Source organism: Haliotis rubra, unplaced genomic scaffold (assembly GCF_003918875.1).
Source record: "Haliotis rubra isolate DU_JTF1 unplaced genomic scaffold, ASM391887v1 Scf649, whole genome shotgun sequence".
NCBI classification, from domain to species: domain Eukaryota; kingdom Metazoa; phylum Mollusca; class Gastropoda; order Lepetellida; family Haliotidae; genus Haliotis; species Haliotis rubra.
Window position 1 is genome coordinate 255,202 of NW_025767356.1, and position 23,181 is coordinate 278,382.

General features: G+C 39.6%; 3 protein-coding genes across 5 annotated transcripts; all 3 read left to right on the plus strand.

The window, feature by feature from the left end:
- The first annotated feature begins 1,941 nt into the window (after positions 1-1,941).
- LOC124257084 lies at positions 1,942-9,550 on the plus strand. Of its 2 annotated transcripts, XM_046691071.1 has the most exons (8): positions 1,942-2,508; positions 5,901-6,080; positions 7,082-7,195; positions 7,395-7,409; positions 7,643-7,684; positions 8,023-8,079; positions 8,231-8,306; positions 8,693-9,550. In XM_046691071.1, exons 1-8 carry the CDS (start codon positions 2,316-2,318, stop codon positions 9,441-9,443), a joined length of 1,428 nt encoding a protein of 475 aa, XP_046547027.1. In that variant the 5' UTR covers positions 1,942-2,315; the 3' UTR covers positions 9,444-9,550. The 2 variants fall into 2 exon arrangements, with proteins under 2 accessions (XP_046547027.1, XP_046547028.1); XM_046691072.1 differs by lacking the exon at positions 7,395-7,409 and having other exon boundaries at positions 1,943-2,508.
- A 2,447-nt stretch (positions 9,551-11,997) lies between these two features.
- Positions 11,998-14,154, plus strand: LOC124257052. Its single transcript, XM_046691030.1, has 3 exons — positions 11,998-12,076; positions 12,649-12,718; positions 13,057-14,154. Exons 1-3 carry the CDS (start codon positions 12,070-12,072, stop codon positions 13,784-13,786), a joined length of 807 nt encoding a protein of 268 aa, XP_046546986.1. The 5' UTR covers positions 11,998-12,069; the 3' UTR covers positions 13,787-14,154.
- A 1,805-nt stretch (positions 14,155-15,959) lies between these two features.
- LOC124257071 lies at positions 15,960-19,167 on the plus strand. Of its 2 annotated transcripts, XM_046691050.1 has the most exons (5): positions 15,960-16,190; positions 17,506-17,685; positions 18,040-18,090; positions 18,439-18,510; positions 18,720-19,167. In XM_046691050.1, exons 1-5 carry the CDS (start codon positions 16,103-16,105, stop codon positions 18,806-18,808), a joined length of 480 nt encoding a protein of 159 aa, XP_046547006.1. In that variant the 5' UTR covers positions 15,960-16,102; the 3' UTR covers positions 18,809-19,167. The 2 variants fall into 2 exon arrangements, with proteins under 2 accessions (XP_046547006.1, XP_046547005.1); XM_046691049.1 differs by having other exon boundaries at positions 18,439-19,167.
- Positions 19,168-23,181: the final 4,014 nt, after the last annotated feature.

Below are 23,181 nucleotides of genomic sequence, written 5' to 3' on the forward strand. Positions count from 1 at the left end.
TGCGTTTCTGGAACTACTTAATACAAACAGGTTTTACATAATAATCTCTGAACAAATCACGAGTGAAAACAAATATGCTATTCTCCGCCCTCTCGTTGTAATTTGTTAGGTACAACAATAGAAATTGATGTTTGCAAGACGACTGTGTCTCCAGCAATCAAACTTTCTAATAGATGCTGGCTCAGATGCATAGTTGAAATATAAATTGAAATAACTCAGTTCCCATTTCTCATGTGATTCTACATGATTGTTTAAGGATAATATTATACATATCTGTGTACATTAGTAGAATTAAAGTTACTCTGGTTGTCATGTAACTGTCCCTGTTACTAAGCAACTGAGTATTCACGTGACTCCGTTGATCTGTCGGACAAGTGTACTGTTGTAATTGTGATTATACGCTTGGAGGCCGGAGAAAAAAACATGTTACGTCTTGTATGTCTTACAGATGTTTTGTTCAGCGTTTCTTTCAATATCAACAACATTGTTCAATGTTCGGTCGTTAATGTTCAGGCAGACAGTTTCACGGGATCTGGTTACAGATACAATGCTCGTCAGATCGCGAATTAATCACGATTAGGCTATAAATACACTCACATCTTCCTTGTTTACTTTCCAGATTTCTTTATTTATCTTGCTGCTTGTATCGACCTTTAAAAAATAGGTTTCACAATTATATAACTGTCTATTGTGCTAATTATTGAAAAAGCAACCAGGAAATATTCTGTCAAATATTTTGTCAAGTGTCAATGCATCCGCCTCGAATGACAAAATCATGATACGATTGAGGTGTTTGGAGACCAGTCAGTGAATTATACGTGAGGCTCTACATGTCGGTGAACTTTACTAAAGATCTCTCCCTAAAATATCAGACATTGTGGTTTGCTTCTTAATTCTTCTCAAACGATAACTCATCGAGGGAATTGTCCCAGACCTGTCGACTTCTTAAAGTGTTTAATAACATGTTGATACAAGTGAGTGAGTGAGTTTAGCTTTACGCCGCACTCAGCAATATTCCAGCTATATGGCGGCGATCTGTAAATAATCGAGTCTGGACCAAATAATCCAGTGATGAACAGCATGAGCATAGATCTGCGCGATTGGGAACCGATGACATGTGTCAACCAAGTCAGCGAGCCTGACCACCCGATCCCGTTATTCGCCTCTTACGACAAGAGTGGGTTACTGAAGATCAATATTCTAACCCGGACCTTCACGGGTCTGTTAATACAAGTAAGTTTCTAATGCGATGCCCATACTCAACATATACACTCCCCGACTTGTGGTTTTACGGTTTTCTACACATGCTCTAATAAGGGAAGATGGGGATTACAATGAGGCGTAGGATTCAAAATTACAGATTCCAAAATATCTCTGTTTAAACAGTAAAATGCAAATAATATAAATATGTGATTATCCATAATGCTAAGAGGCATGCGCCTGCAGCATACATGGGTGTGTACATAAAAAGAACATTGCATATCAAAATACAACATATTTCTGTAAACTGTTTATCAGTTAACTGTTTTGATTGCATCATACATATGTACATGCCGAAGAGTGAGTGGGTGAGTTTAGTTTTACGCCGCACTCAGCAATATTCCAGCTATATGGCGGCGGTCGGTAAATAATCAAGTCTGGAACAGACAATCCAGTGATGAACAGCATGAGCATAGATCTGCGCAATTGGGAACCGATGACATGTGTCAACCAAATCACCGAGCCTCACCACCCGATCCCGTTAGTCGCCTCTTCCGACAAGCATGGGTTACTGAAGATCAATATTCTAACACGGGTACATGTGGAAGAAATGATAGGAAGTTAGCTGGGCAGTTGCCGAGTGCGGCGTTAGAGAACAGCACAATCTGATTGATGGATGGTTGTCACATGTGAATTATTTCGTTTGACGATTGCGGTTACTGCAATACCAAACATTACACGTTTACCATTATTGAAAATGGCTCTGGTGATATATGTAAAAGCCTTTATCTCGTGAGGTGAGAGTCCCTCGAACACAAATGGAGCACATGTTGCCCGGTTATTTAGGTAAAAAAATCGCGATGCAGAGTTTGGGCTAAGGGCATGGCGGCACCCGCTAATTGAGGGTTCGAATCCAGATTATGGTCGTAGGTTTGTCAGCAAGACAGTGGTAAAGATCTGAAGCCTGCATCAATTCGGCTTTTCCTCCCACATATAGTTAACACGCTGTAATAGCACAGGAATATTGTTAAACGAGGCATTCAACACGCGCACCCAGCCTAAAGGCTAACCAGGTCGGCTATTACGTAGCGAAACTTAGAACAATATCGAGAGATATGGTTAACGTCCGTGTTCCCGTCCGATGCAGTTGTGAAAATACAGCACAAAAAGATTCACGATATCTAACACCATGGTTCAAGCTGACACCTAAAGGAAACACAGTAGTGGAAGTACGGCTTGACGCATGTTCCTCGATCAGGCTTCAGCTGGGTATCTACACTGGTGGAACAGGCAAGATGCAGGCAGATGGTAAGTAGATATTTCATCCCCTCATAAACAACTCAGTCATGTAACTGGAGAAGCGAACTTGGTACTTTTCGAAAAAAACGTCAAACATTATCCAGAATAATTGTACAGTTCCTTGTCAGTTGAGTATGACCAACATACTTTAGCAGTATTATTCCACTGTGAAATTTCAAGTAAAAAAAGATCCCCAAAAACTGTTGCGCCTGAAATGGATCCAGTGTCCAGTCGCGGTGGTTACTTCGAGTGAGTAGTGTCGGACCCAGTGAGTAGTGTCGGACCCAGTGAGTAGTGTCGGACCCAGTGAGTAGTGTCGGACCCAGTGAGTAGTGTTGCCTGTTGCTTTGTATATCAACCACTGATTTCTGTGGCAAACAACTATGAATACAAGTGATTGTGATTGCAAGTCCCGCGACATACACCCACTGTGTTTTGAAATTGCAGGTAGGAAAACGGATTTATAATAACGCATTTCATTTTAGAGGTACTATAAATCCGTTTTACTACCTTTAATTTCACAACACACTAGTTTATCTACATTTTACAGAGACAATTGAATGAAATATTTCAGTTAAAACTCTTTCTTTGGTAAGACCTCTTTTTAATATGTGATGCAGCCTCGCTTTCTAGTCTCAAGTGGTATTGCTCCAAATTGGCTGATAGGCGGTTAAACCGTCTGAACAAAACAAACACCGGCCTCGGTAATTACAAACAACTAATAACGTCTCGTTTATTCACTGTCATTAATCACAAAGGAATAACCAGTCCGTGTATTTTGTAATTAAATTCGATTCTACGGATATTGTGTCCATTATTTTTGAAATTGTGTTGTACATCAAAATGTATCAAATTTAATCTGATTCGGTGACATGATTGCGAGGCTGCTGAATAACAGCTGGAGTTGGGGGGACAAATTTTTTATTAATATTTCTGAAAGGATACAAACGAAAATGGGGGTGACCGCTGGCATAAAAACGGTAAAGTTATTAATTGTACTTCATGAGGCTACTCTACTTCAAGCAATGTAACGGATCAGAGGAACCATGAAACAAATATGTTGGGCTAAACGCAGAATGGATGAAGTGAATTTTGCAGCTTCTGTACAAACTGTGGAAAGTATATCTTTGTCATAACAATATCGCAGTCTAAGTAAACTTAGGCTCAGTATTATTCGTTACATTGCTATACTAACAAAACTTTGTAGAAGGTCGCGTAAGCTAACCTTTGAGCAACCTATGAGCGTCGAATCAAACGCGAGACGGCCGAACGGATTTAATCAATCCGACAACGACTACTTGTTAGGGTTCGGTGGGACTTACAAAACGGTTTTTGGTTTTTCTCTTCCCTGGTCGCTGACACATGTACCAACAACATATATTTGACCTGCAGTATATCTTTGGGGTTTCTAATGACATGGTTACTATTAGCATATATTTCCGCAAGATGACATCCTTGAATATTGACAAAAACGCTATATGTTTACTCATTGCGTGTATCATGGGGAAGCGATCGTGCGGAAAATAGTATTCGGAATCTTTCGAGTTGTTTAGGTACAGGTTCAAACGGTATGTGCGAATGTTAACTTTCGCGATTAATGAGCCTGAGTTTACTTAGACTGAACAATGTCGTTTAGTTTGAATTAATAATCGAGCTGTGGACAGAAGGCTTTCTTTCGGCGTTAGATGTCAAAGCATCATACCGGGTCCGGACCAACGCCGATATCGTCAACAAAATCTGATAAATTTACATTTAGTCTGTAAATTATGTAAGAGTTAATCGATTTATCTGTTTTGGCTAAACATTCCAGACAAGTAAACGTTTCTTGTCTTGCCGAATTGTTCATCGGAGGCAAGACGACGTTTTGGCCTTGCTCGACTGAATGATTATGTTTTGCTCGTGAAATTGTTTGTGCATATAATCATATATTTCTGTGATTGAGTGAAGTACTGAGTCGGGCCCATTTTCAAAAACAAATGTGTAATATCAGACAGCAAGATTGCCGTAATGTCGTAATCGGGTGTTTGTTTGCTGTCGGCCAAGTTGGTGGGCAAATGAAAATAGAGCATTACCGTAAACTATGAATAATTGCGCAGATGACATACCCCGGAATGACATGAATTACCTAATCACAATCAAGTTACTGTATTTCCTGGAGTCGTAATTGATTGTAGTTTCTATGTGCATGTTTATCTGGTGCCTTGGTAAGCGTAATTTACTGAAAAAGTGTAGTCCCAAATATAACGTGTTACATTTGACCACTTTCTAAATGGTACCGTGTATTTATAGCTTTCGGTCGCGGGAACCGTGCCAATTTATCTGTTTGATTGGCATTTAGAAGTTGGTGACTAATAAGAAAGTAAGAAAGTTTATGGATAACAACTTCTTTATTATATATGATGCGACGTTTCGGTATGGATTCTTATACCGTTGTCAAGCTTCCTATTGTCACTTATTGCCACCGTGCCTTGTTGTTGTTGTTAATCCCCCTGATTCAGTCCTACATGTTGTTATTACTTAATCCCTGTTCATGTATATAAGTCTGTTCTGTGCTGCAGTACTTCACTCTTGCCTGACAACGGTTTAAGAATCCATACCGAAACGTCGCATCATATATAATAAAGAAGTTGTTATCCATAAACTTTCTTACTTTCTTACGTGCCAATTTACATTTATCAGAGGAGTACACAAAGTCCTTGGCTTACTCTACCAGTTGTCAGAATTCCATGTTTAGGGAGCCGCGGTGGCAGAGTGGGTAAGATGGTTGACTTTGTTTGCTGGTGTATCTGACTCTGACAGTGTGGGTTCGAATCCCGGATGGGATTAAACCCAACAAAGATACTAAAATCTGTAGTGTACTGAGGAAGTGTAATGCCAAATATAACATGTGTCACAGGTGGTTTCACGCATCATATGACATTTCATTGTTCTTAGAAGATATATCGGCATGGTATTAATAGTGAATATGCACCTATATGAAAGATAAATTGACATTCACAGTTCCTTTACATAATTTAGGTAGAAAATATCGTTTCGAGTGACGGCAGAGTTGCTGGACAATGATATGAAGTGTACGTGGTAACTGTAAGCTACTGTAGACATTATACTATTAACACGTTCTAGTGCTACATGCTGTGTCTCTGACACTTAAATAGAGCCAGTCTAATTTCGATGTATACATGTGACAATCTACAATCGATTACGATTTGCAATCGATTACAACTTCAAATTGTTCATAACTTCTGAGCGATGTTTCAGGGATAACTTGTGTTACTTTCATACAGAGCGAACGCGAGACTCACATGAACAGTGAGGCATACATTTACAAAGTGCATAAATACCATACACCTGTTATGTGTGATGACAAATTTAATGAGCATCGTGTTATGTCATATATCCAGAAAACTCGACATTCCATTCTTCTTGCCACCCTGCAAGTTGGTCTTCAGCAGCGTCAAGCTGCGAGGAGACACATGGCACGATCTTCAGTATCTATGACTTGAGAACACGTCGAGGTGGACAGGAGGTGCAGGATGCCCTGAGAGACCACGGGGAACTTTGGATTCAGAACAACTGGACGGGTAAAACATTCTCTGTTGTTGTTCCAGACATATTCTCCTCTTGATAAGCTACTCCAACACAATTACGACATCTCTGTCACAGCATGGTACGTTTGCCGGGATGTTTAACTTCAGGAATACAGATGCTCTGACATCATTCACTAACAAACCACCTGTTAAACTAGATACCAGATTCAATACCGGATCGACATGCTAGCACAACAATTACGTCCCTAATGCACTATATACACTTGTATACAGTACCTGGCGGAATGCACGTTGACGAACTTGATTCCTGCTGATCGGGATACTCTGTGATTGTCATCGTAAGAATATACAGCTAAGAGTTCACACAATTATATTTCATCGAATGAAGCTAAATTATATTTTATTTCCAGGAATCATGTTTAGTTTCTGCAATGAGTATGATGCTAAGTAGTGTGTTGCCAAGGATGACAACATGATGCTGAATTCTGCTGTACAAGGGAGTGTTATATTCCATATTGTGTCTGATTACATGTATGAGGCTGAGTCACGTTTCAGTACCAGGAATGGCTATTTGGCTATAATAGGTTTTCCCACCAGGGATGATTATGATGACAAGTAATTTTTAACAGGGATGAATGTGGTGCTAATATATGTCTCAGTACCAGGAAAGAGGACATGTATAATACTGCTTTGTTTTGTTACAAGATGCTAAATTATGTCTTTTAGCAGGACTGAACATCATGCTATGTGATACCGATGAATGGCGCAGATTAATGGTAAAAGGGATAAACTTGGTGCTGGGTAACACCTCATTACCAGGGATGAGACTTATGCCATATGATCATTTGTTACCTTGGAATAAGTGTGATGATATATTGCGGTTTAATACGTAGGCATGATGCTGAACAATGTTTTCGTTTGAGCGATGAGCTTAATTCGAAATTAGCCTTTGAAGCCAGGAACTGCAAGGGATGAGTATGATGCTAAGGTATGCTTTATTACAACGATGCTATATATGTTTCTTTGTGTTCCAGACTGGTCAAATACAACAAACGGATATGACTGTGCTACTATAGTCAACGGAAGCATTACCTTTACACAGACCAACTGCAGCGCGTTACGACACTACCTGTGTATTTCCAATGACAGTACGTATACGTAAAGGGGCCTATAAAACATAAACAGCATTTTTCATGTCCAATTCTGATTGACTGTAATAGGATATATATAATTCTTCCCGCCATCCAGCTGTTTGCCTGTTTAAACATTGATACAGATAATATATGTTTAAGATATATAAAACTAAACTAAGTTCCTCTTCCAACTTCTATTTTTGTTTTTCTACAGCTTGGCGAGGAAATGGTAAGTTCTATTCGTTCAATAGGGAAGGTCTACTCATTTCAGATTGGGTTTGCACAGAAATATACATATGGATTTAATTTCATTGATGTCTGCAGTTGCTTCAACTAAGAGAATAAAGCTACACATGGTAAAGATAATAATGTTGAGTACGTTTGAACATTCATCACACCCATACGTCTTGAAGCATTGTGGACAGAGGGGTTGTAATTCAGTATGAACTTTATTTTTCCCAGGTTCACAATGTGTCCAAACTACAACCATGCCATGGATATTTGGTACGTATATACCGTTCCTTGTTACTAATGTTTCGAAGTATATGTATGCATTCCGTATATCCAGTGGCTTCGTCACGCTCGTCTAATACTAAAGGTCTAACCATTTGGTATGCCCCGTATACTATAAAATTCATCATCATCATCGTCGTCGTCGTCGTCGTCGTTGTCGTCATCATCAGCATCATCGCCACTGATATTCCCAGTAACTGTCAACAACTGTTCTAAATTTCCCCACCTAAATATTGTTGTCGTAAGAGGCAATTGTTGGTCATCCTTGGTGACGTCACCAACATGTTTTTACGTTACAGCCGGAACTAAATGAATTTTGTTCGTTTCAGAGTCTTCGACATTTAATCAAACATCCCCTACACCACCAGCTGCAGACACATCACCAAGTACAGTATAAGTCTTTCGTTGTCGTTTCTAGTCACATAACCGTCCGCCATTGAATTCGTCACAATAAATAATCACTATGTGTTCAAGTTGCAGTTACACCTACACGGCAATCAATCTTAATGTACACCATTCTTCCGCTATGTGTTTCAGGCGTCACCATGGTGTGTGTCCTTGTAGGGATGTTGCTGTTTGCCATAGCCGTCATCAGTGTTGTCATCATTAAGATGTGAGGATGATCTGCAGTTGTTCAATGTCTGATATTTCACGGTTCTCTCGCCATCTCTCTTCTGTCAGTGCCATATACGTGCTGTTGGTTTCCATGGTAACGTCGTGCTGCTGCTTTCTAGGGTAACGTCTGGGACAGTGATTTCTGGCTGTTTTCACATATGATTCTAAGCCGTTCACTCTTTCTCACACATTTGTATCGCATGCAGCAGTTATAATCACACATGGTTATTGTTCGTTTCTGGAACATATTCTCAAATCGTTCCATTGTCGTCACCAAGTTCGTAGATTTTAAGTTCCTCAATCTAATAACGTAATCCCCATGGTTATGATACTTGTAAATGCTAACAGTGGCTTTTGATACAATGTTGTGCTATCATGCTTCAGGAGAAAGAGAAGGTTTCTTCACAACACGTCTTCCATGAATGCAAGCTTAACCACAGTGTCTTCAGTACCGGAATATGATCCTGATCTGCAACCTGAAAGTCCGATGATTTTCTACACCGGTTCCTCCTTCGGAGAGAATATGTACACCGCAGCAGTTGACCAAATACAAGCAGACTACTATAACATGATAGACGACTTCACCACGGACCAGCAACCGTCAATGAGCCTCACGTCAAGCATCCCGACGACTGCAAGGGTGCAAGGTCCATGCGCATATCCATCTGATCGCAAGTGCGGAGAGTCATCAAATAGCTATTACGAGATACAGGGTGACAGGTCCACAAAGTGCACGGATTCCTCATGTTATAAAGGAGAAGGGCGTCAGTCCGTGCTGTCAACGTCTGGCTTGTACTCCGAAATAGACGACAACGGAACGGACACCGACATCAGAGGCGTTCAGCCGGATCACTACGCCTATTTACACGCATTGAACCGTGCCTCGGAAGCACCATCTCTGACAAACAGCGGTATCTACGATATTCCGAATGATCCTGCTACCGACTCTCACGATAGAAGACAGTTGGTAAGTGGCGAGTACGCTGTTCCGTACGCCTGTTCAGATGGCCTCAACACAAACCTACATCTTCCAGAGTCGCTTGATGACAAGTGTACCCAACAATCTGCAAGGAGTTCCTTGTTATCACGTTGTTCGACGGAACCTAATCATTATGACACACCGAATGACCTTTAAATCGCCGTAAGCAGGAAGGTCAAACATTGCCTGAAACAGTATACTATTCCCTTATACGCCTATGATTTGTTGGGTAATGTGTATAATTGAAAATGTATGTATGTAAATATTGGTGTGTGTGTGTGTGTGTGTGTGTGTGTGTGTGTGTGTGTGTGTGTGTGTGTGTGTGTGTGTGTGTGTGTGTGTGTGTGTGTGTGTGTGTGTTTTAAGTTGGATAACTTGTCCCCAATCCATAATAATTTGTTTAAATCAAATCATTTGGGACAAATGCCGGCATCTTGGTAGGATGAAAAGGATGTTCTTATTTTTCTACGAACAGTTATTGTATGCTTATAGACATGCTGACAATATGTTTGTACAGTAGGCCACGGCAGGGATTCCACCCCAGGTAACTCTCCTTAGTGGAACCCACCAAGCACTATCCCTAAAATGTGACGACTCGCTAATACTGCAGTCTTCTACGTTATCCAGAGTGGCAGAAGGGCCTCGCGGCGAACCTGGGTAGTCTCCGTCAAGAGATTTGTGAGTCCCAGAATCGTGCCAATTACATCATTGTCCAACTGGGCAAAAAACTCCATGACATAAATGATTTCGTGGGATGTGGCCAAAAGGGCATGGTCAGTATTGTTGGCCTGGTCGCGAATGTAAATAGTCTTGTACTTTTCACTTCTGATCAATGTGAGTAATTTGAGTCAGATACTGTGTCAGACACTGAACGGTCGTTTCCATTACACAGATATTACGGACGTCTTGGCTCACAGCATAGCCTTATTGATCATATGATGTCGTCCGTTTTTATAACATACTACTTCAATGTCCCTTTAATGGAAGTATTGTGACACAGGTTACTGATCACGGAATCAGTTTGTATGATAACAGAATGGCCCCAAGTAATACACCGTAAACTTGTTTTCAGTTTCCATCATGTACATATCATTCTTTCGTGATTTGGTGAAAATAAAATCTGTGTAACTTCAGAAGGCTTCGTGATCGTATCTGTCTCCATCGATGTGTACAGATTCAAACTGTACATGCCACGCCCACACGTGGTGTCGTATAGCCATAAAGCTTCTACACGTATTTACTGTGCACACGGGACGTGCAATAGCATCGCAGCAATCCAAGCAGAAACAGATAGTCGTGGGTATGTTTGTGTTCGTGGAATGTTCTTGCGATCTTACAGAGTACCTCCTATTTTGATGTGGCAGGCTCTCATTGGTTTGTGCAGTTCAGTACATAGTACCCGTATTGATGTTAATTTGGCGCTGGAGTCAGAGTTTTAACGCATTCTTATGTCCCAATGTTATGCTTAGGTGCTGATATGCAGGTCGGTGCACGTTTTACCTTCATATAGGTAACATCACCTAAGTGAGTTAGTATGGTTTTACGCCGCCTTTAGCAATATTTCAGCAATATCACAACAGGGGACACCAGTTCACACATTGTACCCATGTGGGGAATCGAACCCGGGCCTTCGGCGTGACGAGCAAACGCTTTAACCACTAGGCTACCCCACCGCATGTGTTATCTTTCTCAGTACTGGGAAAGTGTAATCCCAAATATAACATACATGTGACCACTTTCTAAAGGTATCGCGTATTCATAGCTTTCGGCCATTGGAGTCGTGCCTATTTACACTTGTCAGAGAGGTATGCAAACTTCGTGGTCTAGACTACCAGTGGTCTGCGATGGCTGAGTGGGTTAGATCACTGACTGTGTATGCTGGCGAAAAGGTGCCTGACTCTGAGAGTGTAGGTTCGAATCCCTGATGGGCGTAAACCTATAATAGTTCTAGAATCTGTACTTTACTAAGAAAGTGTAATTTCAAATGTAGCATAACTTGCCATGCTTACTTGAGTATTTATTGTTGAATTGGTTCGAATTAAGTGAAAACGCAAAAGTAGCACGTCCAGGCTGACATTATACGAACTGTCGCCCTGCTGCCGTAACATCGCCCTGCCGTAACATCGCCCTGCTGCCGTAACATCGCCCTGCTGCCGTAACATCGCACGCTAACTATACCCTATGGATTCTTATGAAAGCAATTGAAATAAATACCTGTTGCTCGTCTGAAGGTATAACTACATATATCAGTATGTGTGATGGGTAGTAAGGTAATCCATGACCTACTGCCTTTCCATGTTTTGTATGGTGTTGACTACGTCAACCATGTTAGTCAGGGTATATTATGTGTGGTAAGTGCATGTTGTCGAATTCGACACAGATCATCAGTTTCACTGTCAAATTTAAGCACACAAATTACAAAGCATTTTGATTTGAAACGCAATTTTGTCTTCTGGAAATTGACTGTTTGAGATGCACAACCCCATAACAAAACAAATACCTCCCCATTCAAAACGCAGTCTCTTTGGCTATATAGCATAGTACTGAAGAAGATTACAGATATCCGTAAAAGTGGTTTAACAAAGTTTTGACTCTGATAACTATCAATATCTCCAAGGTGATATCGGCGGAATGACCCTGTCTACTGTACCCGGACACTCACAGTTGTGAAACAACGTATGATGTTGGATTTCCTCTTGTTTGCGGTAGTGCAGTGTGTATTCTTGACGGCCTCTCAAATGACATAGCTCCATGTGTTGCAGGACATATAGTGTGTACGTTGATGGAGGGTAAGTACATGGTTTTGAATAACTGTCCTGTCCAATTAATTCTTATTCAACCTGTATTTTGCGTATTTATGCATGTGTGTGTGTGTTTGTGTGTGTATGTATTTGTGTGTATGTGTGTATATTCGCTCTGTAATGATATGGTTCTAGATAAATAAACAACAATTTCCACCTCACCAAAACAATTGCAATATTTTTGGTGTACTGAAGAGATTGCTTTGTGTTCCTCTTCTATGTCTCAAATTATTCTTCAGAACAGTGACATAATACAGACCTGATATTGATATCGCACACAGTGAATTTTAGTATCAGTTTCAGAATAATTGTACAAAATCACTATGGATGCTTCCTCCTTTAACCACACGTTGGTGAATTGTGCTTCCGTGTTAATATACTTTTACTGGACATTGTTGCGATTTCTGTATTCGAGATCAATTTCTTCTAGAGAAGCTAGCAAGATATATAAGCCCGGGTGTTGTTCGCATCATAATTGCTTTTCATGATTACCTGTAGTACTTATTTCTGGACTTGATTACAAGACATCGTGATACTGTAGAAGATATTCTGTATTTCAGACATCACCGTCGCCGTCGTTCCATGCATCATAGGGGTGATTCTCGTCACGTGCGGTTTCACCATCAAGCGGTTAGTTATGACGTTATGGAGATTTCGTTTCCAACGGTTCGGGTAAATGGTTCGGGTGAATGGAACAGTGTTGCTCAATCAGAATTTCAAAAAGTATACAATCTTGACATCAACGTACAATAATTACCAGCCTTAAATACCTGCCGGGACAGCTTCTACAGGGAGTAAAATGCCAAGTAGTCATGTACAATTCAGTCGTGGCACTACATGTTCAGAATATCTTCCTTGTTCAACTGACAGTAACACGCAGTATGTCTCATAAAGGTCGCATTTGCACCAAATATGTTAGTTTATAAAGTAAACATGTAATCTGAAGCGAAGAACTTGATATTTTCCAGCCGAAAGCTAATCTCAGGACATAACTCGTCCACAGATGTAAACGTCTCATCACCAGAGAGGAAACCAGCCGATAAAGAAGGATCGGAACCATTTTACGCCAACGTGGACGACTTGAAGCCAGATCCTGGGCGACCAGTTGGCGTCAGGTCAAGCCATACTAACACTAAAAGGAAGAAAGGAACAAGGGCATCTCACGCTGTTCAGTCCTCTAGGTGTATGCCCGAGATACAGAGTATTGTGTCGGATACATGCAGCATCGACTCCAGTGAGGATGGCGGAGAAGGACATCAGTCAGAACACAGCATAAGTCCATCAAGTATATATTGTAATACCCAGAACCTTACATCAGACACGGCAATCTACTCGAACTGCTCGGTCGACAGATCCCAGGGTAGTGTAAGACTCATTCAACCAGATCACTACACCTACCTAGACACTGTGCATCGCCCCATGGAAGCAGGATCTACACAGCAGAGTGACATCTATGTTAATACTAACGTACCTGCTCAGGGAGGATCTACAGAACAACCAGACAAATCCACTTACTTAGACCCTTTGCCCGGTTCATCAGTGCTGGGTATTCAATCTGAAAGTGACTTGTATGATCTTCCATACGCGTTCACAAGAAACCGTAATGTACCCGTGTCGAAACATGATCACTATGTTAATATATTCCCAGCGAAAAAAGAAACGAAAAAGAAAAAGAAAAAGTCAAATAAGAAACGTTAGTTTGTAAGAAGTCGACCCCTTTAAACGCTGAACGACTGCATCTTCAAAGAGGACGAACATCCGATCGTTATATATGTACATATGTCATCGGGTCTCATTTCCATTCACAAATGAAAACTCTGAGAGATTGTGTCTAGTACAAATATATCATGGATTCTATCATTATTGTATTTTAACCAAATGTGATTTGGCTGGGCATGTTCAATAGTCAAGCAAAGAATACGTGAAAGCCGTGTCTGTTTAAAAGTGTAACATCCCGCTGTTTTAGTGTAGTAGTGTTCCAGTCGGAAGCATTGTTTTCTGTAATGCAAGTCATTCACATTCAAACAGTGTTGTTAGCATTTCATGAATAAATTGTAACTATTCTTGAGGTCTGTCTTTTCTGCTGCAAGGATTCAACACTGGAAACGATTTCATATATTCCAAATGACCCTAGGGCGACCAACTGAGCATTTCATCGGCATTTCGATAACATCGGCGAGCAATAGTCTAGCCGTTTCAGCCTACTGTGATCACATTTCTCACCTCGTGGGGTACTAAAGAGCACACTCCTCATCGGATGATTGCAAAGTGCGTCACACAACTCTTGGTCCAAATAGTTGTGCTCACGGTTACAACATTCAGGCTTTTTACAAAGCCTTCCAAAAGGTTTCGGAGTAGACAAGCGGAGGACAATCGTACATTTTACGCCACATTGCGATACTCTTACTATAAGTCGGAAAACGACCAACACTAAGACGATGCTCTTTTAACGAAGTGCTACACCTGTATGTTTGCAATTGTTGAATATTAATTCATGCAATCAAGTGCTATTCTAAACAACAAACACACAATTTGACACTTATGTTTTTCAATGCCACTTTGAAGTCATGTTATGTAAAAGAAGTACTAATATCAAATCGTTAAACATGCAATGTGTGTCATCAAGGAAATATATCCTTTCATAACATGTAAATATTTGGAGGGTGACACACGATTGCCCGGTAACAACCTCCCGTCCAACAGTATGACACAGTTTCGGTCTGACTGGTTATGGTGTTGTGAATCTCCTGTTTCATTTACCAGCTACAAATGTCCGTGACTGAATATTGACCATTGAATATGAGAAGTGTTTTACCGCCCGATCAAGGATATACTAACTGCACTCAATGTAAGTTTTGTGAACGTTGCAGGGTCTCCCCTGCTTGGGTGGGGGATGTAGGCCCCAAATAATCTAAATATATCAACTATCAACACAACTGCGTTCTACTGAATCTAAAAGGAAACATCAATACAAATACAACATTGCTCCACAATACACCACTGTCGCCATACAAGTACACTTTATCGTATACAAATAACATATGAAACTATTTTGCTCTGAACTTAAAAAAAGGCAGGACAGCTGATATTTTGCATTGGATAAGACTTTCGATATTCGTGCAGTACATCTTTCAGGGAACACAAGCATGTCCCACATCAGCCGTATCAGGCTTTCTGTTTGTTGTCGCGTTATTGGCATATCGCAACTGATCTGCTGCATCGCCTCACGGCATGTACGGAAATGTTTCTCATAAATTCGGGGTGGTGTGTTCTTTAGGAAGTATTTGAGAAACAAATATACCGTTTCCACATTCCTCTATTACGTTTTATCTAGCACATACATGATGATATTTGATATTTGTATTTGTATGCATACATCAAATACAATAATGAGAAAAACTTTTTCCAAACTCAACAAGCATTCTACAGGTGAAATTGATGCATTTCCATAGAAAGAGGCGGTTGTGACATCGGACTTTCAATCTGATGGATGCGCCGATGAGAACAAATGCAAATGAGATGAAAGGTACTGACAAGCTGTCACTCTCAGCTTTAACGGGGCATTTTAAAGATACTAATCTTAATTTAAACTGAAGCATCACCCTCCCACTGACCAGTAGCAAGCAACGATGACATCAGCGGAGAAATGCGGTGCGGATTTGCAGCTTTATGGTGACGTTTTGTGATCTATGCACAAATACATAAGCACTATCAGAAGGGACATTACATTCACGTGGGAACATCTGGTATCATTACAATAAGCTGTTTTGCTCGATAATGCGCACTTGTTGTTTTCTCTCCCGTTGATGTTCTATACTTCCTCTTCATGACACATAATCCCACAAATAAATAGGATTTTAAAGACTATTCAGTATCTTTATTTGGGGCGATGTGTGTTGCGCGAGTTAGACCCAAACCAGGAAACTGACCAGAAGGAATGTATATACGCAAGTCCAGAAGGAATATATACGCAAGTCGGGAATCATCTGCTTCACAGACCTTGTTGTACTCAAGATGAAGATCGTTTGTGTCCCTCTGTGTGCAGCATCACTTGCTGTGTACGTGATGTTTCTTGGTTTCGACAATATGGACCAAGTACACGGTATGGTATTATTCATTTATTTATCATAAATTTCTAAACTTCCCCAATGCTCACATTAACGAAGCCCGACAGTGTAATTTGACTCTTAAATAAGAGCAGACCGTTGGTTTCCTCCTATAAATGTTTTCGATTAAGTGGGCATCTAATTGATGAAACAACAAAATATATATTCGGAAACATATTCACGGTCGCCGAATTGGTAGCTCGTAACACAGTTCGTGTCAGATGCTTTCAGAGGACCGATATACATGTACATATCATCCCAATTACACTGTGACCAAAATACACCAGTAAAGCTGATTATTTAACACAGATAAATAACCTGACGAAAAATCAAATGTCTCGACAATTCAACTTTTGTGACTTTATATAACATACAACATTAAAAGTCAATCTTTCGTCCCGTTGCTGTTGTTAAATATATGTTTCTTTCTTTTAGTATGACATCTTCCGACACTCGTTGCGAAACAACAACAAAAAATCCAACCGTCCTTTAGTTTATTCAGAAATAATAGCTGTGCACGGATTATACTTACAAAATATATCCATCTCAAATTCAGTGTGGAAGTGAAACAGTACTCTTTCGGTAAAATCTCCAAACCATGTTGAGAAGACTCTAAATTCTCATACTTTCCAATACAAATATTTCCCTTTTATTTAACTTTGTATTCATTGTAATTGTTTTTGTTTCATTTCCCACGATTACGGTTGTTTGCGAGTGTATATTATACACGAATAAACACGGTTGCACTTTCGCGTTATTTCTCCATTTCCCTCTAAGCATTGTGACCTATGAAGAAGAGTTTTTACAAAATTCAACAATCATCATGTTGTTTCTATAAGAATAGAAACACAGACAAACCGTTAAATATTCAATAAATTTGCCTATGTGATGTAAAACCATTCTTTGCTACAAACGTGGGGAGGTCTAGAGTTGGCTCAGTCACATTTGCGTACCTTGGATAAGAGCTGATTAGGAGTTTGAATCCCTGTTACCGCAATTATGTTTCTTGGTTTTTGAGCATCATACCCACGCTCGTTGGTTTCATGAGACTAGTAAATGCTCGTACCTGCATTACATTGCTTTGCCTGCCACGTTAGGCTACCACGCCGTGATGCAACTAGAATACTGTTAAACCTGGACACTCACTCACACACAATGTCATCATATATATTTCAAATTAGATATCACAAGTTAAATATAACATAGTACTTTGCTCATGCACTGTTTCAGTTTGATGCTAGGGCTTGAACATTGTAACACATTTGTGCTTTTAAACGATTATTATGAATGCATATCACTTTGGTTCTTCAGCTTCCGGGCCACTCGGAGACAATTGTGTAAGTGTAAACTTCGCCATGGCTGAGAACGACTGCAAATATAGAAACAGATCATTATTCACCTTATCGGATTTGAAAACATCAAGAGGTGGACGATTTGTTCGAAATGTTACAACTATCCTCACGGAAATTTGGATACGAGGTGACGAGAATGGTAAATGAAACCACTTATCCTGAACCTATGAGTGTTTTTTGTATTTTGTTTGGTCAAAATGTATCACTGATAATTACAACAACGACGAAAACCCAGGGACTACTTATTGAATGATTATTGATTGAATTACTTGTTATATGCACAAACAATGTATGTTTACATCATAATCATATACATGTTTATATATCGTTGCAAACATTCAAAACACGGCGGATACAATACAACGGAAAACCGAAACGTAAGCTTAAATATAAAAACAACAAGTGTTAATGCATGTGCTTTGTTAACCGATGCTTCTCTGGTTTGATTTGTTATCATGATGTTAACCTAACTCATCTGTTTTACACGCCGCAGGTTCGTGCCAAACTTATCTCCGTTTGCCAACAAAGGGAAGTGCAAACAAGAGTAAGTGTCAATTGATTGCCTGTTCCAGACTCGATTATTTACAGACCGCCGCTAGAAGCTGGAATATTGCTGAGTGAGGCGTAAAACTCCACTCACTCACTCACTCATAATCTATTGCAGCGAAGTTCATTGTACTTGAATGGGCATGCATGCATATATACATACATACATACACAACACACACACACACACACACACACACATACATACATACATACATACATACATACATACATACATACATACATACATACATACATACATACATACATACATACGTACATACACTACATACATACATACACTACATACAGCTTCATTGTATCATCTGAATTTATTTTACAACAGCTGACGAAGATCTGAAATTTCAAAGAGCCAACTGTGACGATCAGCATCACTACGTGTGTATACAGCATGCTCGTAAGCATTTTCATTCATCAACATCGCTTATATATCATTTCGTTTCTAATACGTATAATATTGACTACATTCACCATATGTTTACGTACCAGTAGCAAAACTGCTAATATACAACCGGAAACTTTAACTATTGTTCCATTCTCTAATAAACCAGCTTCAATATTTCAATAATCCTATTTTGACATGTTTTTTTTGTACAACGAAATCAGATCTGGAGCCTCAGTACCATCCTGCTTGTTATGAGAAGACATCAGAGGTTACATTCGGTAATCTCCACCTATTTCCAACTATTCATTGATATCATTACGTTATCGGTAACTGGCAAGAACTGGGTGCCAATGTCCTAAACAACCTTAGTTCAACAACAGTTGTAAACCTATGTTAACATATGTTAGTCTGTGCTTGGGAATTCCTGTAATTAGATAGTTTTGTACAACGGTACAGAGGTAATGTGCATTTATACAATTGTTCTTCGTCGGACACAACTTGTTTGTTGTAAGTTCGTCGCCGCCTAACCCCCAAAGAAAGCATTCGCTTTGTGCAGATGCTTATACTACAAACTAATCACTGTGTTTGTCGTAATACTACCTGATGAAAGTTGAACTTACGGTGTGGAATTGTGATAACTACCAAGGCGTCAGTTTAATGATGGAAGTTACATCAGTTACATTAAACACTCCCATGGTCATCGCACACCGACTGCATATGTACAACAAAACAGGCGTTTGGTCACAATTTCTTCTCGGTGGGTTATAATTCTGGGTATAGTTACTTCCAACTCAGTCGTCTTAGAGCCAGCTGTGGATTTGTCAGTTGAGACTACTCTGATCACAAACAAAGACATGGTTGCCAAGACGGGACCAGGTCGGCATTAGGCTGACGAACAAACGTTTTAGAAACGACTTTAAAATAATTAATTGGAACCGTAATATATACCATACGTGCGTACTGAGAAATCGATCTCATTACAAAACTGGCTTGCATAAATATGTGTTACCGTGTAATCACGTCCGTAGTTATCAGAACATCATTTCATCCTTTTGATGATGAAATGTCTTTTTTCTAAAAGGAGTTAATTTTCACAAAGTGATAACAGAAACTTTGTGTTTGGAATCACAAGTATCATGTAACGGTGGAAGTAGTTTTTGATCCAATTCAATTTGTTTTCATTGAATGCGAAACTGAAATTACCCGCAGTTCCTCAGAAACTTAGTATAATAAGTAGGAAGTATAATCTGGAAGTATAAGAGCCAATGTAACTGTGTTTATACTGTTATCAATATCCTTATGTACAATCTGTGTATATTGTTGTTTGTAAAACTGTTTCCAGGAAGACCAACGTGCAAGACAGTGGGACAACGTCGCAAGCAGGTGATGCGCAACACACAGGAAGTAACCCCGAAGGTGACAACGGATGTGGTCTCCAAACAGAAGATACTGAAGCTGCCAATCACGACAGGCTAACAGCAGTCGAGTTCCACGGTCCCTGAAGATGCTGAGTATGAGCCCGCTGTAGTTGTAGTGAGGTGTAAAGACCCTGCAGATGTTGACAGCCTGGATGCCAGCCCCTCTGACGTCACTTACTGACCTAGAAACTGTGCATGTTTGATGTTGATGTATGCCCTTTATATATGTGTACATTAATGTCTCTCGAAGACCATACAAATAACAAAGGGTAAGGCCGAATGATGATGCAATCATACAAAACTGTAACAGACAGTAATAGCGGTTGAATGAAGCTGTGCAATTTGCAAAACTGTACAAATACCTTTGGAATGTCATCAATATATCATGTAAAACTACATGACAACTCGTGTGAGTATTTTATTTTCCTCATTTGAAATATATGTATGATGCACGTGTAAGTGTATTATGAAACCCTGCTTCACAGCTCTCACACTTTGGCAGTCATGTATGTGTCGCTAGTGCTGGCTCTCATGTTTAGGATGAAATGGTTGTTGAACTCAAAAATGTAATTTGTTTGCCAAAGAGGTTTCCTGACAGCAGAATAGTTTTACATGGACGTGTGTTTTCTGATCACTTCATTTCACGCTGTCCTGGACTTTTTTCGTGAATGATCAAAGAATTCCACCAAGAACTAGAAATGGTACACGAGAGAGTTATGAATTAGAAAGTTAACTCGTTTCCCAAACTATTTGGAACTGTTGACCACCGACCGAGAGATAAATCTGTTCATATCTTCGATATTGTTTTTAGAATTTTAGTTAGTATATCTTCCAGAAATAAATAGGTTAACAAAATCGAAAACATGATTATAGATTGTCCGACGAAAAATGATTTTTGATAATGATAGAATACACCTTGTATGCATGTGCACGTGCACATGTGCCTTAAAATTAGAATTTGAGGGGTTTATAAACATTTCTATACATTTGTATCAGTTAACGTGTTCATGATAAAACATTACGCATGTATCTTGCTTCATTTGGAAGTTTCCTGTTGTTTTAATTGTGATGCTTAATGAATGAGTGATGTTCCTACAGCACTATTTTACAGTTTCAATAATCTGTATCCAGTAAAAATATATTAACTGTAATAATTCCTAACTTTGTATATTTCATAAGTGTACTTTCATAAGATGACGTAGATTGGTATATCGTTGTCTGGGAGTTGTTTTTCATTGCAACCATTCGATATTCAGATGGGGGGAAAGTGGTGTGCTTTATATATAGACCTGTGCTATACTTAGACAGTTCTTGAGTCTCCATGAACCCTGTGGGCTGTTCAGACCCAGGCATTTTGAGAAACTTCTGGAGTCTTGTTCTCAGGTATATAAGGGGGGTAACTCTTGCCTCTAAACTCACATTACATCCCAGGTTACAGGAAAATCAGCATTTGTATGGAGACCATACTTCCCATTTCATTCTTCCCTTGGATCCTCAAGACCAGGAGCCTATCTAAGATACTTGACCTGTGTTGTGGTGATGTGACTATTGCCACCATTGTCTTCATTGCTATAACCACTGAGCTTGTATATACTGCATGTGTACTGTCACTCTATGTTGTACTGCCATTGTCATGCCAATTTTATAATACAATTGTTAAGTACATCATATTTGTTGTTATTTGTTCGTTTCACACTCAGCACTTGTACGGACTGATTCGGGGTTAACAATTGTTTGTTTGAATCAACACATAGTATGATAACTCGTTTGTCTTATTGTTGCAAAAGAGTATTGGAAGCTGGACAACATAATGCGCACTATGACTAACACATTCAGATCCTAGAATCTAGAGGAATGATCTAGAACTCAAAGTGAATCCGGCCCAGTCATTTTTAATGCAATAGATATCGGATATATTATGTTGTTCAATAACACACATTCGCTTTTCGCTGGAAAAGAAACTGAACCTGAAGTTCCAAGAATATGGACGGGAGTGCTTATTGAGTTTGTATTTTGCAGCGAGGCAACAAAGAGGGCATAAATGAATAAAAAGTAAGCACGGATGTTGATGGACACCAGGTGTAACTTATCAGCTCATGTAATGTCAAATGCCATGCTATGTTTAAATGCCAAAGAATCCGTTGCTAATTTTCAAAACTGTTTTATCTCTGGGGCTGAGGTTTACATTTTAACGCTATAGAATCGGGCTTAGATAAAAACAATTACCGGAACTCTTCACTTTCCTGAAAGAGCCCTGCACGTTTACTCGTGTAGCTATGCATAACCATTACATGGGCCTGCACATGTATTAACGATAATATGTATCGTGTTAAAGGAATAATATTCTATAGGATGACAAAAAGTGTATCAAAGTGTATACTAGAAATCTTAACAATATGTGCTTGAACGTGTGCTTGAATTAGTATGTTCATTAAACAAAACCAAAGTTGAGTGTGTCCGTAATGTGTTGATCGTATATTTTGTTTATGATGCAACACGACAAACCTAAGGGATAACTTTAACCTTGATTGTGTGGACGATTTAAACTGCACGTGATAATCAGGGTAGTGAGTTGTTACCCTGCTGGGCAGCGCAGGTAAACCGGAAGTGCCAAACAATAGCATTTTACAGGGGGCGAGATGTAATAAACTGTAACGGGGGAAGGGTAGGGATAACGCTCATCAACTTTGCACACTTTCTTTTATCTTGTGCTATTTAACCCATAACTTCACGAAACTTACATATCCCACATAGCCGAGATGAACTGTGTTATGAGTCATCAAGTTAAATATCATTCTAATTTGTTTTAAACGTGTAAGCGTAATGAGCACCATTAACGATGGTTGTTAAAGAATTGTGTATGTAAGATTATAAAAGAACGACTCGAGGCGTTGCTTATCTGTCAATCAAACACTAAACGCAGAAAAAACAACTCGGAGCCGCGCTGGCGGTAGTCTACACCTGTATCATCAAATGTTCAGGACAAAAATTATACCAAGTATCAACGATCTTAACTTGGCTTAGGAAACAAATTAGGAAATGGCAGAGCTTTTTGAAATGTTTGGATAATATGTTGTGGCTGGAGGTACCCATCTCTTGTGGTGACTATTAATATTGTAATCATTCCCGGTTTAGCTGTCTCTCAATGTATATGAATCGAAATTTCTAGGAACGGGCAAACTAAAATATATTGGCTTTGGAGTTTAAGTTTCATTAATGTCAAAGTTCTGTACCTTGTGCGTTGTTTTCCACACCGAAAGGCAGA